Source organism: Epinephelus fuscoguttatus, linkage group LG17, assembly GCF_011397635.1.
Source record: "Epinephelus fuscoguttatus linkage group LG17, E.fuscoguttatus.final_Chr_v1".
In the NCBI taxonomy this organism is placed as follows: Eukaryota; Metazoa; Chordata; class Actinopteri; order Perciformes; family Serranidae; genus Epinephelus; species Epinephelus fuscoguttatus.
Window position 1 is genome coordinate 31065213 of NC_064768.1, and position 16795 is coordinate 31082007.

Genomic DNA, 16795 nt, shown 5'->3' on the forward strand with positions numbered 1-16795 from the left:
TAATATGGCTTTAGTCCATTCTTTGAGGTTTCTTTTTTTTGAGGTTTAATACAAAAAAAGCTTATAATTAGCAAAGAACATGGTGAGTAAAAACAAAAACAAAGAGCAGTAATCTCACTGGCCACAAGAGACATTTGTGTAAGCCAGACAGGAAGATGGATACAGAGAGAAAGGAGTATAATAGAGGGTCATACCAATGTATCTTCTAGGATCTCAGAGGGTTGGCTTCACGTTTGGTCAGTCCCTGCTTGTGGAGGAAGTCCCCACATCTTGAGGCCTTTGCACAGCACGACTGCAACCACAGTGATGCTGCTGAAGAAGATACAGAGTTAAGTGTTGAGCCATGTGTAGAAAGAAACTTTCTGCTGTGGGGAAATGTCTGCCTGTCTGTGTAGCTACCCCTTCTCCACACCTACAATAACATTTAGAAAACAATAACGATAAAATGTGGCTTTACTTTTAAGCATCAGTGGGGTGGAGTGATGGGTTGTTGACTCACACTTGTGCGGGATTTGAGTGGGTGTGCTGCTGCTTCATCCACTCTGGGGCTGACTGGTGGCAGAGTGTGATTGAAGTGGAATGACTGATAGTTTGATTTTACAAATACCTGAGAAGCCGAACAAAGCGCCGTATCTAGCGAGCGTTGCACCCTCTGGGATTGGCGCTGTGTGTTCATTCGACCAGCCCCCTCCAAGAAAGCAGCTGGCTGGGAGCTTTTTCATTACACAGAGTGTAGTTGATTGCATTTTCTCCAGCACTCTCTGAAGTGTCTAAATGGAGCTGCTATATACTCATCGCCTCACAGCCATCACTCGGTGCCGCCAGAAGTCTCTGTGAACCTTGTCAATTTGGGCGAGAAAGTCAAGAAAATAACATGTTTCAAAATTTTGCAGCCTTCTACAAATGCTTTTTTTCACTTTAAATATCTCTCTGCTCAGATGTCATGTAATCACAATAGAAACTAGCATCCCTCAGTAGTATCTGGACTGAACTCAATCTGTCATCAACATTTAAACGGCAGTGCCGGAACAGCAAAGGGGAGAGAAAGAGACACGTAATCACAGTTTAAAGGCAGTGGAGAAATCAAACGTCAAGCTTTGTTGATGTGGCTTCGGCCATGTGAGAGGAGTGTAAACACATCAAACTGTCTCGAACTCTCGAAGTTACTATACTTAATGGGGAGTCAGCTAATCAGATGGAATATGCATTGGAGTGCACGCAGACAGACAGAAAAAGAGAGAATGGCGAGACCAAGTTTGCTGCATAGTTTGGTCTCCTTACTGGTTGTTGAATTTGACCAGGAATATACTCAAGTCATTTTTCGGTCATCTTCCACATGGCTTGACATGAAAAAAGCCAGAGGCCGAGTCAACTCGATGAATTTGCTCACTCAGGGAACGTCTGATCTCTCTCTGTACCACTTCACCATCGAACTCTTTGACGCAGTACAAGCTCTGCAGTGTGTGTGTCCACTTTGTTGTACAGATTTATGTATGAGCACACTGTGTACACTGCTAAAAAAACATATATTTTGCCATCAAAAATACAAAGACGAACATGCATAGAATAGTGATTTCTCATTATTGTATGGTCAATAGCATAAAAAAACCCATTTTATATATCTGCAAAAATATGCTGGAAAAACAAATCAATATTGCCTGAAACCATTGCTGAATGTGTGCAAAGAATCTGATTCTTTCAATGATTATTTTAGCAATGGAGTGCGGACAGTAACCCAGGGAAAAAATCGAAATCAGTATTACCCATGATGCGTCGAAGACGGAATAACTAAGGCCAAAAAGACATTGCACAGGGTCATAAGGCCCTTTGTTATACCAGAGGCAAACATGTTTTGTACATGCAAACCGTATGCTTTTGCTGCCTTATCACTCCCTGCTGCTCGTCTTTCATTACAATAACTGAAATAAGCCTTAGCTACAGGGATTTCTGGCAAAATACCTTGGATCAGCGGAATTTAATTAGCAATGTCTTAAATATCCCCTAATCTCCATAAATAAGTACATGTTTTATGGATGCGTTATTCATAATTTATCTCCCCTCCAACTCTGAGGGGGGTGGGGGGTGGGGGGTGCTAAGCAATCCTCATCAAGAATTAACAATAGGCTCATCTGATCATGTTATTGACCCTACACAAAGCTGATTACTTCCCCCAGACGCCTTCTCATCTCCATTAAGTTGTGTATTGTGCGAAAAACACAGAGCACATGTGATAGGGTCACAGGATCAAACATCAAGAGGGAAACAAAAGCAGGTGCCATTAAATTGTCGGCTGTTGTAAGTGTCAGGTCCTGTACATTACAGCCATTTCAATATTATGCTTTATGTTTTGAATCATGGGAACAATTATGGCACAGTTATGTTTTCACTGTTAACACATGGTAGAATTACAGGCTGCGTAAGAAATTCGAGGGGTGTGTATCTCCAACACTAATGTCTCCTGCCATTAAAAAAAGCATAAACAGGCAATTATATATTAAATAACTTTTAGCCAGTCCTTAAAGGAATACCTACAAAATGATCAGTTGTTTATCAATTACTCACCCCGTGTTACAGTGAATTTGTGGAATTGATTTTTCTCAAATGGCGCAATGGTGAACAAAGAATACAGAAACAGAGAAAACCACTTTCAGGACACTGGGCGAGAGACGTGGTACACCCTAGACAGGTCGCCAGACGATCACAGGGCTGACACATAGAGACAGACAACCATTCACACTCACATTCACACCTACGGACAATTTAGAGTCACCAGTTAACCTAGTCCCCAATCTGCATGTCTTTGGACTGTGGGAGGAAGCTGGAGTACCTGGAAAAAACCCACACTGACACGGGGAGAACATGCAAACTCACAGAGGGGCTCCCCCACCCTGAGTTTGAACCCCCCACTCTGGGTTCAAACCAGGAACCCTCTTGCTATGAGGCGACAGTGCTAACCACTAAACCACCGTGCCGCAGCAAGACTATATTAAAACATCAGTTTACAAGCCCTCTCACAACTCACACAGTATCATCCAAGTCTTATTTATCCAGTTATATCCTTAGTACTTCCCAAACACATGCATCTTCAATAAAATGTTACAATTCAAAACATTTCTACAGAAACAGTCTCACGCATGGAAAAGTAGTGTGCCTGGGCCATGGATACATAAACAGAACTGGATACTGTGGAGCCCCAATCATTCTCATGGAGGTTGCTCAGTGAAGCCAAAAAGTTCGATATCGCAGGTGTAAAATAACCAAGATCTTCCACATCTTTGGGCGCATAGGGCAAACACACTCCTGCTTTTACAAGCCAAACAGCTAACTTTCAATTTAGCCCTCTCCTAACTTGACTAGTGATAAAATGAGATATTCATCCATCTCTCCTAGACTTTTAAAATGTTATTGGACTGAATAAATAAAATCCCAATGGTGAAACAAGTCATTTTGCAGGGCTGTGATGCTTAAAAAAATGATCTCCTTATTTACTGATGTCTCTTTCATAATGTAAGTCCAAGTGAAGAAGTTATTTTAGGCCACCTGGTAGTTGTTATTCCAATGTTTGGCCACTCACTACTTAAAACTGGCAGTGAAATCCAAACCCACTTCCTGGGCACATGCATGCGTTTAAACTCTGCTCAATGAAATACACAAGCAGAGTTCAAACACTTGCTGACCCAGGCACGCTGCTCCTGTGAAGCAGTGAATCAAACAACTCGGTTTCATTAACAGTCTTCAGCTGGGAGAAGCTAGAGGCCATTTAGGAGTAGCATCAGCTGCGAACACGAGCATGACTCGCCCTGTGTTGAGCGTAGGGTTGACACAGGGTGCACACGCTGCCCTCTCAAATTGTGGGACCATCTGCATATCTATGATACTGCTGCTCTGCATTTTGAACAACTGTCAACACACTGCTGTAAAGTGTCAGGCACGGTTCGACGCTGTAGCCTGATATTTCTGTGTGAAAGCAAGTATGTGATTGAGGGACATGGTGTCAGGCCTCTCAGCCGCTCTGCCTCTCCCAGTTATTAGTCATGTTTGTGTTTATCATTCCCCTGTCTTGTGTTTCATTATTTTCATTCACTTCCTGTCTTGCTTTGGTACTTGCTGTTGTGTCTCGTTTCAGGTGACTTCACTTTCTGTCTTTGTCTGATTCCCTCCAAAACCTCACCTGGGTCCCCTCCCCAGTGTGCCTCACACACTGTGTCTAGCAGTTTCAGCATTCTTTCCTGTGATCAGTTCGTCCATGTAAGACCTTTTTTGCCTTCCCATGTTTGCCTCTATCCTAGCCCTTTTGTACCTCTGACAGATATTATTGCCTTACGTGTACCGACCTTGCTTGCCTGTTTTTTGACTATGGATTTTGGATTGTGGATTTTTGGACTTGGTTGCTTTAATAAACCGCTTCTCAGACTGAGTGTCTTGCATTTGGGTTCACCTCATCTCGGCTCAGTTCCCTGACACATGGCAAGCTTGCAGGACAGGTGGGTCACACACACACAGACAGACACAGGCTACAGGCACAAACAGCAAAGACAGAATGAGTCACTCGATGCAGACAGGTGCATTAATTTTCTTCTCTACCTATCTATCTAATTCATGTCAAATTAGGGTGGGATCAGTGGATGTGTATCATTTAGCCAAATCTAAGTAAAGCTTCATCCTCATGTTGCTAGAAATCTGGGATAGTGTTTGTATCAAGCTGCATCTGAATTTGGATTCAGGTTGATTCTTGACTTGTTAACTTTGTACTGAATGTCTCTTTTCTCAAATGACATATGAGAGATTACAAAATGGCTCCTTTTTGATTTCTCCGACACTGAAAGATTCTAAAATTATCACAGCAGAAACAAGGATTTTCCACTCTCCCTGACAGGCTTTTTTTTGGATGCACCAGTGAATGCAGCGTGTTAGTGTTAGAGTGGCATGCGTGTCTGATGAATACCAGACACTTGACTGTAATAGATAATCTGCGATGTGTTATCACGGAAACTCTTCTACCTACAGGATATATGAGCAGATTATCCTGGTGTAAAAATGTTCCAAAACTGCCACAAAGATCAGCCACTTGAGATGGCCGCTATTAAAATGAGGGGGCAGAGTGCCTCAGTCGCTATGGTAACATGGCTTTGGAAACTGTCTTGTTTGTGAAGCTATTTTTCAATCCGGCAGTGAAGTGGGGCGTAGCGGTTTGTATGGTGCCTCCCTGTTGAGTGCTTATTACCTGACTGAATGAACAGCCCTCACCATGTCAGGGATGTCACAAAGAGCAAGGCCTGCTGGGTCGGGGCATTGTGTGACAGCAATGAACCCATTCAGAAGTTTCCTGTGATGGCAGACAAATTCCTATAAGCATGCCCTTTAGGGTCTGCAACCACTGATGAGTTGTGACGCTGTTAACAACTTCAAATGTGAGAAAAACAAGGTAAACGTGTAGGAAAAAAACTGTGTAGCCTTCAGGGATGTGGGAAATGTGAACACTAAGGTGTAGATGTGGAGGAAGGGTTACTATTGTTAAATGACTCAATCAAGAATAGTTAATAATGGTATTTCACAGGAGACTCAAGATTAAACAATAAGTTAAAGGGACAGTTTACCTCAAAATTTAAATAGGCATACTTTTCCTCTTACCTGTGATGCTTTTTATCAGTCCAGATTGTTTTGGTGTGAGCTGCCCTGTATCCACCTTATTCCTAGCCCCTATGATACCTTGCGTGAATTATGTGTGCAATTTCCGGCGTTGAACCAAAACTGGCAATTTCCAGTGGTAAGTTTGTTTACAGTACTCTATTGTTCTTTCCAAGATCAATTGGGAAATAAAATGTGGAACACACCACCTGTTATAGCTCAAACAGGATTATGTGATCATACCTCTGCCATCTCTGACAGCCATCTCAAAGCATTGTTTTTGTCTTCCTTGTCAACGCAAGCATGCTAGCAATTGGCTCACCCTGCTCCGTTAAAATATTAACTTTAACATGTCCCGAGCTAGCTTAAGGTAACATCTGCTCCTTCTAAAGATGATTTCTGATGACTTATTAAGAGACACTAACACATTCAGCAAACATTTAACATAATTCAGTTTTAACTGTAGCTCCGTGTAAAGTGAATAAATGTGATGTTTCCCAGCTAATCCTCCACTTGTCTGCGTTAACGACGCCGTTTACACATTTCTTTAACTTCTGATTTGTTAAAAACTGTTCTGAGTGAAACATGAAGCTGAATTTAGCAGCAGACTTCAGTCATAGTAATATAAAGTAGGAGTAAAATAAGTAACTTCCGGCATTCATTTTTTTATATGATATAAAGGAAGTACGGTAAATCAGTAACACATTCTCAGCCCTAATGACTAAATACATATTTCAAGGTATGTTGCTGAGTTTATTTTCTAATGTAGGATGAGAATGAAGTCAGACGGGGAAAGACAGGGATATCATGTACTGATGCTGAGTGACAGACCTGTCAGTGTGCGTGTCATTCTGATTTAATACTTTTCACTATGTCTCGTGAAACTCTTGTGGTTTTATTTCTCATATCAATGGTAACCATGGCAACAGGGACAATCCCTTTTTGTTCTGGTTACATGTTCAACACACAGTTGCTGAAGACAAAAATGTAGCTTAGACTGGTTGTTAGTCGTTACAGACATGGACAGTGCAACAGGTACCAGAGCTCTGCAAAGACATTTTAGAAAATGCTAAGTTAACATTAGTTAAATATTTGTTAAAAAATAAATCAGTATTTGCTAAACTGAAGGCAAATTACTTTAGAAAAGAACCAGTGTTGGTGGTTAGCCACCAAGAGTAGCCACTGGGACTAACCACAGACAGTCTGTGGGACTAACTAGCTTACTGCTACTTCCGCTATCTCACTGGAAGTTGCGCACATAATCATTTCTACAGTAGTGCCCTCAGGAATAAGGTGGATTGGATATACCGGCAGTAGAGATGTCTCATGCTCATGACAGTGCAGGATGTCAGCATTAGTGGGGTCCTTCTCGGCTGGGCTGCAACATTAGCAGCTCAACAGTGCTAGACGAGCCATCAGTAGATGCATGCTTCCCTTGCTCATTGATACAATTGTCAGGTGCGGTTTGGTAGAAAGAAAATAGTTCCAACGTGACACTGCTCACAACAAGGTCTGTGGATTGTCTTGAGTAACCAGGTCACGATTTCTGGAAAGAGACAACCTTAAGCTCTGAATAAATTTAGCACAAAATCTATCTGTATTTATCATACTGATTTTATTACATGGGTGGACTGTTTTGTACTACGCTGTCTATGCTACTACAATGTCTATATGCCTGAAGACAACAGATGCAAATTAGCTGCTATCTAACTCAGGTGCAATCGCTTTTGATTGTGCGCTGTCCCTGCAAAACACCACAAGCTGACTGCCAACTAGTTCCGTTATATATGACAGATGGTAGACATCGCTACAGCTGATTTCTCCAACACTAAGCAACTCACACAAAAACAATTTAGACTGATAAAAAGCACTACAGGTAAAAGAGACGAATATGTATTTCTGATTTTGGGGTGAACTCTCCCTTTAAGCTATTTGGCTGGTATCATTTTATAATTACCAGCATTAGAAAAATATTTTCCATTCAAGTAGGTAACTGTGTTTATTGATGAACTATTGATCATTGCACCTCAGATTTTCCTTCTTTGAGAACAATATAATTTCTTTGCAAGTAAAACCTTCATTTTTTATCTGGCAGCCAGATATCATTGCTTTCTTTCTGAACACCACAGTTTAACAATGGTTTCCTTTTTTAATAACTAAGAAACACTTCAAAGAAAAATCTATGTCCCCGTCTTATTTAGGCTACAGCATGTTAATGATATGTAATCGTGCCGATGACATGTGAATATATATATATATATATACACCTTAAACCTTCATAAATTGATAAAATAATGAATGAATAACACAAATGGATACTAAACATCTTTTCAACATGTATTTTGATATAATTATGACATTATGATCAGAAAGGTTCAGTCAAAATATTTAATATACAGTAGAACCTGAGCTTTGCTGTTCTGTTTCACTGCAGTGAAAACTACAATCTGTGCAAAATCCCTCTGACAATAACAATCATTTGACATAACAAAAACATGCGTGACATTCAAGTATTTCTGACAAAGTAATCATAATCAAGCAATTAAGTCCATGTGGGCTGGGCATCTAAATTCGGTGCACGACACTCTTCTAAGAAAATATAAATCAATAAATCAATCAAATTGATTTATTGATGGTGCTGGATGAGTCGTGTGCCCTCTGACAGTGGTGCTCTGGTGGAATGATCCTCCGATTTGGCCGAACATGGAGAGTCTGGGTACATGAACTGCTGCTGCTGCTGCAGGTGGATGGAGCTGCAGAGCTTTTCTTTACCCTCTTGCTCTCATGGTCTGACCTCTCGGAGTCATAGTTGTCACCATGAGACCTCTTCCTCTTAACCCTTGGTGAGTTGCAGCTTTGGGAAGATGTTCCTGTGTGGTCTCTCCGGCACCTCCTACTATCATCATGTGACCTTATATATCGGTCAGATACTGTGTGATGATGATCATCATCACCATCAGCCTTTCTTTTAACTCCTGACCCAATGGAGCTCTTGGCCTGGCTGCTCTGAGGCGCTGAGGAGTGGCCGTTGACGCTCTGGTTCAGGGGCTGGGCAGGAGGGTTCCTCACAGCAGCAGATCTAGCCTGGATGTTAGTGCTGGCATACAGGGTGCTGCTGGAGGTGGCTGGACAGTTGTTCTTTCCCCTGTAGTTTGATCAATAGTAGGTTAACTGATTGAAAAGAATTTTGACACAAGCAGACATTAAACTGATCCAAAAGCTTCTACATTCTTAAAATCTCCTTAGTTAACTGAGTGATAATAATGTGACTGATGGAGGTGAGCCTACCTGTACCATCCAGGCTTGCTCTTCTTGGACGGCTGGTCTTCAGATCCATCGTCATCATCAGGCTTTCGTTTCATCCCTGACGTCTGAGTGCAGGGATGAGGGCTGATGTAGCCGGCCTGGCTGAGGTAATTCCTCTCAGCAAAGGGACTAATGTTCTGCCGAATGGGTTGGCTGGTCCTAGCATGGTCCTGCTGCAGAGACCTGCTCTCTAGCTCCCCACTGTTGGAGGCCGGGGTGTTATTCCGACAGGAGTCCATTAATAGAAAGCAGGACTTAACGCTGCAAGACAACGAATTATTACATTAGTCATTAATCAAGTGTATGCACCAACACATTCAGATAAGTTACAGTACGATTAATTGTTATTTTTTGCATGCAGCAATAAAAGTAAAAGCGAGACATTCATGAAAAATCTCCTAATATACTGAAGTAAATGAAATCACAGCATTGACTTACTGGGAGCTGTCGCGGTACATGCAAACCAAGTGGTCCATGCTGACAAACTGATGAGGTTCCAGCACCTGGCGTGGTGTAATTCTGCTGGCAGCATCGAGTTCGAGCATTTTGTCTAAGATGTCCTCGAATATCAGCTCATCGCTGCGTACCGCAACTTTATCAGCAGGACTTTCTGGGTTGGCAACCTGTACCTGGAACATGAATAAACAATCAAACAGATGTCAGGGGTGTCTTCAATCACCTTCAGGAGTGAATAAAACCCCTCCTGAAGATATCAGTATGTATTCTTTTGTTTTTGTTTTTTTACAGTTAATGCTGCAAAGATCACCTACATTAATGAGGTCGTACAGACACTCAAGTTTCCGTCTCCTTGTTTCCACCGACAGATGCCCTGTTTTTCTGTGGTACTGCTCTGGTGTCTGAAAAAATAGTGATACTGATATTCTGAGTCCAGTAAACTTCAACAAACAGGCAGACAGAACAACTCATTCTACAGCTTGTTAGAAATGTGAGAAAGTAAGAGGAACATTTAAAACCATCAGGTGGTTTTGGGTTTCGGGTGGTGAAGCGGCAGGTACCTTGAGTTCAAAGAGACGGGTGGTGGGCTTTTTCTGACCACGTGCCCGGAAAAAGTGGTCAGTCTTGAGCCCGAGGGTCAGCAGATGGTCTGGTGGCTGACCCTGAGTCTCCACCATGTACCTCATCTAAAGATTCAACACAATGTTAGTTACACAGGGAGTCCAGTTTGAGGACTTTAAGTGAGTTTCAACTGATTCATTTTCTATATTTCCAAAAATGACTGAGCAAGAACATATCAAATATAAACAGAACATAATCATTGTGTTTGAGTTAAACATGAAGAGGAAACAGAGAGCAAACTGAAAGTGGTACTTACCATATCGTACTCGCGCCCGCCGGGGTAGAGTGGATCGCCGTGGTACATCTCAGCAGCCATGCAGCCCAGAGACCACATGTCTACAGCCTCTGTGAACGGGAGACCCAGAATGATCTCTGGAGACCTGAGAGAGGACAAAGAATCATCATACTCATCATACAGTAAAGTTTTCACTATCTTGACAGGCATCTGTAACACTCACAACACGGCATGCCGTAACTTCTACAACTACTGCAGGAAATCCCCTCACAGAGAGTGTTTATATTCTTAGTATACCTACTTTTTTAGCCACCAAAACACAACTAACTAATCAAACGTGGTTCCAGTCACTCACTTGTAGTAGCGGGTCTGGATGTAGGAGCCGAGCATGGTTGATGACACATGGCAGGCCAGGCCAAAGTCAATTACTTTGATCCTGTACAGCTCATGTGCATGGTCCACCAGCATGACGTTTTCCAACTTGAGGTCTGCATGGATTATTCCAGCGGCCCTCAAGTACTCCAGTGCAACGGCGATCTGAAAGGTTATTAAAGTCATTCATTTAATAATAAGGTCATCAATATTTCATCATCTTTTTTTTTATGGAGGTGTTTTTAATGCAGAAAGAAGTGCAATCGATCATACCTGCTGGACGATGGGTCGTATTTCCTTCAAAAGGAGAGGCTGGAACTCTTTTTCCTCCATAAAGTCAAACAGACTTTTGTCAAGGGCCTCAAACCCGAGGCAAATGTGTCCTCGGCAGGTAAAAACTCCATAGAATCGAACTATGTTGGATTGGTTCGAATCCAGAGATTTCAGTTTTAGGAGGTTGACCACCTGGGGATACATGACAGGTAACAGACAGATTTAATTTTAGCCTGACCCACAGTAACATCCCATTGCATGATTGTATATATTTCTTTAAATACATGATGATGGACGTACTGTGCAAAGCTATGTCACAAAAATGATACAAGTCCAACTTTCGTACCTCCTCTTCTGCCTGTCGGACTAAAGAGCCCCGATTTGTCATCATCTTGATGGCAACGGTTCCCTGCCCAAGGAAAGACAGGACCAGGTAGTTGGAGGAACTGGAGGAAAGCCAGTCTCCGATGGCTACCTGGTCAGCCTGGGCGGGTACAGTCGCAGACATGCTGCAAGTCACCAAAAGGTTAGACACCTGCTGCTGGAAGCTGAGAGGAAAACAGCAAAAGATGGAGACACAACATTTAGTTACAATAAAACACCATCACATTTGAATTTTGATCACAAAAATACAACTTAAGTTGTGAGAACCAGGGTGTCTACAGGTATCAGACACTTCAATTCAGTGCTTTTTATGATATTTTCAACATCATTTTGAACCATATTTAAGAAAATCAACTTGAAGCACTGCAGTTAAGTATAAAGGCAGGTAGTATAGTATATGTGATTAGAGTGAGTTAGGTGATGGACACTGTCAGGTTTAGTGGTAAATTAAGGTTTAAAGATCTGTAACATCAGACATGAGGCCTTGATGCAGAAAAGCTTACTGATTCGACAAGAAGAAATTTATAGACAGTTGAACAAAATTACATTAAGTGATTGTGGCAATTAAGACCTCACAAATTCAAATGTATGATTATGAAATGATGACTTTTAAGCCCTAATATTTTTAAAAAAAATATATATCAAATTTAAGACATTTTAAGACTTTTTAGGACCTGCAGACACCCCGGCTAGAACGATCAGCAAACTAAAAAGTACTTAGCAGGTATGGCAGCTGATATCTGCAATTTAATGGGGAAAATGCCTCCCAAAAGTGCTGTAGAAGTTCGAACAGATTTGAGTCTGTTGAAATGTTGAGATTGTTCTCAGAAAAGGTTCAAACAGATGAGGGTCTGATGAAGTGTTGAGATTGACAGGCGAACGGTTCAAGTTGAGGAAACTCGTCTTGATGGGTCATGGCTCTCTGAAGTTACTGAACACACTGGTCCTATTTACCTGATTCGGTCTCACAAAGGACGACATTCTGCATTCTGTTCTGCGACACAACTGTGCTGGATCACATCACATTCTAAACTTGTCTTGGGTCAAAAAGATTCTGAATGAACCCAAAAAAAAGTTTGTTATGATTTGAATTTTATTATGAGACACACTGATGTGTAGTCAGTGACGGACATCTGATTTAATAATTTGATTAAAGAAACAGTAATACTAACAGAACATCTGCATTAAGCACTGACAGTCCACTCAGTTTAACAGCTGACACATATAGTAAATATATTTCATGCATTTAAAGGCCTGTAATTTACCACAATTATCAATTCAAGCCATCTGATTTTACACAGTCATGGCTCGTTAACCTGAGATTTAATCTCCACTGCACTGAGAGGGGCAGAAATGTCAACTGAAGTGTACGAGCTACAATAGTTGCACTGTGGATTACATGTATTTAAACAGTTCAAAGTTGGCAAAACATAACCTGTATATGAAACAATTTTGGGTAAAGATTAAGAAACAGTATCCAGTTGAAGTCTTTCTCTTCCAAGAAAAACTATCGTAGTCTGTTTTAGCTTAAATTTGGGCAAGAACTGGCCCAAATGGTGATCCCATAGACACCCCATCTGTATGGTTATATAGTTTATTATTACAGGAAAATAATAGTTTTATGCATGTATCTTTTTTCACCTCCTTATATACATATATATATATATATATATATATATACTATAAATTCATAATTTTGTTTGCAGGATCTCATTCCCTGTGCAGATTATTCTTAACAATTGAGAATTTATCAGGTGCTATGTTAACAGCCCATCTTAAACATGCCAAACAGCATCAGAGAAACACTGATGTGTAATGTGAAAGTGCGTTTTGCAGTGTTTTTGCTGGTTTAAATCACTTTGTCCATTTGGTGTGGCTCCTGCTGAAAAACCTCCTGGACAGTAAACACCAAAGGAAAAAAAATCAGCTGGTTGCAATCTGCAATCCTCACCGCTGGATGCCACTAAATCTCTCTTTTAGCTCGGTTTTGGGTTCAGCTCTAGAAGAAAGTATCTGACGCTTTAGCTGATAAATGCTCCCTTAACTAGTTTGGTGCTGACTAGGTGTTCAGTGGGCTTTAAGAGGTTCTTCACTGAAAACAGCTGCCTGTTGCAGCAGAGAATGACACTGCGAAGCCAGTGAGTGTGTAAGAGAACAAAAAAGAACAGCTAAAATGAGCTGAAACTGATGCGAGGGAAGCTGCTGACTTGAGTGATACTCCTCTGTAGGTTCATCATAACGGGCGACCCCTTTCACATTGTCATTTGACACCATGTTATTTAAAAAATAAGAACTATACCTCCTTTAAGGCTGAGGTAACACTGTCAGGCTAACTGATAGCATTAAGTTAGGACACTGATGTGCATGTGCTGTACCAACATCTCTACTTCCTCCTGATGGTTTTCAAGCAGGAACTGAAAGCTTGAAACAACAAAATGCCTGTAACTTGAATGTTATGCTGTTTAAACATCCAAAGAATCATTTTGGAATAAGTTATCTATTTGTGTGACTGCTTTTCATTTCCATGCAAAATAAGTGACATCAAAATGTAAATATCTGTGCAAGTTGGTCGTAACAAGTTCAGTGTGAGACAATCAAAATAAAAACATCTCACTCAGCCGCCTCATCAATAGCTTCCTTAGCCACTGATTCGACATTAATTACCCTGATAATTACACAAATGTGCTAATGAATCAATTTGACAGTCACACATGGGACGTGCGCCTGATTCGAGTTGACTGAAAAGGAGGAGAGAAAGAGCGGGAGAGACAAAGGGAGAATAAAAAATTAGGGAAGAAGGAGTTGATCCTTAGTCTGCTTCCACGTTTGTGCATCTCCTCCTGATGAGCCTCGGTTGTTATTATCCCATCATGCCATGGAGCCCTGACAGTTCCCTATTAGTTATTGTCCTATTGTTATGAGCCAAGGATGGTGGTAATTGGAGATTCACTGTTGATTGTTATCACGGAGCTCGGATTTTCTTTTCACTCATTCATTATTCAAGATAATGAGAAGTTTTCTCTCATTCTAAGACTTGCAAGCACATTATCAGTCTGTTTTTTCCTCTGCTTTCTTTCTTTATTAAACCACTGCATTATTGGGAACAAAGACGGGCTGAGGAGATTATTGTTATTGCCATGTTTTTTTTTTAACATCACACGTTTGAAGCTTCGGCAGGATGATGATTGAAAACACAGACATGCAGAATACATTTGTATCAGAAAAAGGACTAATAATTAAATTTATAAAAAAAAAAACAAGGATTTCGAAGGTAGGATGACCACCGCTCCATCCGGCGTCATCTTTACTATGGTGCAGGAAACATCAGTGAGTCCAAATTGATAGAAGAGATATCCACACACTTAGATCTATGCAGAAGATGTAAGGGAAAGTCAAACACTGCATAGATCTAACTGTGCCGATATCTCTTTCCAAAAAACTGTTTCTCAAATTTAACTTGATTAGAGTGCACCATCACATAGGCTCATGAAAACTACATGAATCCCAGATTACAGAGCTTGACCCGAAGAGAGGCCAGCGAGGACAGAGCTCTCTGATATTTACTTGTAATTACAGTGAGTTAGCCTTCCCATGGCGCGCTGACGGCGGTAAGTAAGCCAGCCCCCTGCTGACAAATTCAACTGACAGAGCAAATATATACTCCCTCTCATCAGTCAATCCCTTCATCCTTGGTCCAATGTCTTCTGGGACAGCAGAGGGTGGATTTTGCCTGATATTAGCCAAGGCCCGGGCCAGCGCGCTGGGGGGATTTGCAAGGGTAAACCTCTTGCTTTGATGTCTCCTCAAATATCCCTGCTTGACACAATAAAACAAGGGATAGCAGGAAATTGAGTGGACAGATCCAAAAGAGATGCCCCCTCTGACCTTGCTGTCAACAAACACAGAGAAAGTAATTAGACAAGGGTAAAAACAGGAACACACATTGTTTTAATGTCATATTATATTCCCAATTAAGTGATGTTATGCTCATTACGAAAACGGAATGTGTTAAGTGTGGAAAATTATCTGTTTCCATAACACATATACAGAAAAGCAACAAGAGCAACAAGAGCCAAGACACTGACACTTGTCTTTTTAAACACTGCATCAGCTCGCTAAAGGTGCAATGATTCAATCTACCATTTCTCACACTGGCTCTCTGAGAGGAATCCGAGTAGATAGTTCATATATCTACTAAATTGAGATGGGGACTTGCTTAGTCCCAAATGATCTTTGCAATGAATTGTACAGTCTTGTTTTTCAGCGCGGCGTAATAAGCTCCTCTTATTAAAAAAAGCAACAAAGGGAACATGGCTGCCGGACACCTGGGTAATTGGAGGAAGCTGTCAGCTCAGGCAAGACGACGGAGTGCATGGCTGTCAGTGTGATGTGTCAGACTCGGCACAGTGATAAAAGTGACAAAGCTAATTGTCGCCTCGCATCTCCACGCTCAAAGAAACTCTCGAGACCTCTGAAAAGCTTTTTCTCTCCCATTCTTTTTCCTCAGAACTTCTCTCATTGATATTAAAAGGCCTGAGGGAGACATTTGGGTGGCACAGTAAGAGAAAAGCAGTAAAACTGATGTTGACGTTATACTGGCTTCTGAATACTGGCTGGTGTAATATGTGTGACTCAGAATTAGAACGCTATCACGTCGGCTCATGGGAGCAATGATACTGTAACTGCAAACTGATCAGAGAATTAAACTCACAGCAGCAATGATGCACAGGAGGATTCGAAGTGAGCCAGAGCAACACGCAACTTATAAGGCACTTTAATTCCCAACCCAGAAACCCAAGAGTGGATCCTCACCACAGCACTCCATTTGATCTTACAAATGACCTTAGATGAGGATAAACCATTACAGGCTGCATTTGAGCAGAATCAGATTTTAATCTGATGAGGAGGCAATCACACAGAGCGCCTTGAGTTCATAAAATGGCAGCATATATGATTTATCTGCCTAGAAATGAAATCAATAGCCTTTTTTTTTTTTTTTTTTTTTTTGGATCCGCATCGTCAGTCGGTGATAAAGTAGAGCAGCCGTTAAGTTAATATCCCGCATTGACTTGGGACACAAACACTGAGGCCATGAACATTTTTTACAGTCCAGTCTCGAGGACGGAGGGCTAACTGGCTGCTGTGAGGGAACACTCTTGCAGGTCAGGGCAACTTGACAAGGTTTGATTAATCACCGTGGGAAACCTGGTCGAGAACAGGAGTGACTAATGACCCATGTATGGCTGTTGATTTAATCAATCAAGAAAAGGCTCTAACCTTGCCAATACTCGGGTGAAACACAGCTGCACACTCCAGCACACACATATACTTGCTTATTTGAACCAGCAGGAGAAGCCATTAAAATATTTTGTGTGAGATGAAGTGCTTTGCTGGGATCACAGAGAAGTTCCGACACAGGATGTTTGAGCGACTAAAAAAACCCTAACCTTTAAGAAGAACATTACCACGGAAAGAACACTGTCTGCACATGCTCTTAACTTCATAACAGTGATTACCTTA

The 16795-nt window shown here is 41.4% G+C and overlaps 1 protein-coding gene across 1 annotated transcript; it reads right to left on the reverse strand.

Annotated features, from left to right (window-relative positions):
- Positions 1-7797: 7797 nt before the first annotated feature.
- On the reverse strand, positions 7798-14860 carry LOC125904688 (homeodomain-interacting protein kinase 1-like). Its single transcript, XM_049602273.1, has 10 exons — positions 14850-14860; positions 11238-11439; positions 10892-11083; positions 10602-10783; positions 10268-10391; positions 9951-10076; positions 9705-9791; positions 9373-9563; positions 8917-9195; positions 7798-8773 (listed from the first exon to the last, which is right to left on the reverse strand). Exons 2-10 carry the CDS (start codon positions 11397-11399, stop codon positions 8245-8247), a joined length of 1872 nt encoding a protein of 623 aa, XP_049458230.1. The 5' UTR covers positions 11400-11439; positions 14850-14860; the 3' UTR covers positions 7798-8244.
- Between the last annotated feature and the right edge of the window lie 1935 nt (positions 14861-16795).

Bases quoted from the DNA above. Each gene is read 5' to 3' on its own strand.
- LOC125904688 (XM_049602273.1), bottom strand. From the start codon at position 11,399: ATGTCTGCGACTGTACCCGCCCAGGCTGACCAGGTAGCCATCGGAGAC. The intron at 10,392-10,601 runs GTGAGTGACTGG...GTCCTCTCTCAG, and splicing joins ATCCAGACCCGCTACTACAA to GTCTCCAGAGATCATTCTGG. The intron at 9,196-9,372 runs GTAAGTCAATGC...GTTGTCTTGCAG, and splicing joins ATGTACCGCGACAGCTCCCA to CGTTAAGTCCTGCTTTCTAT.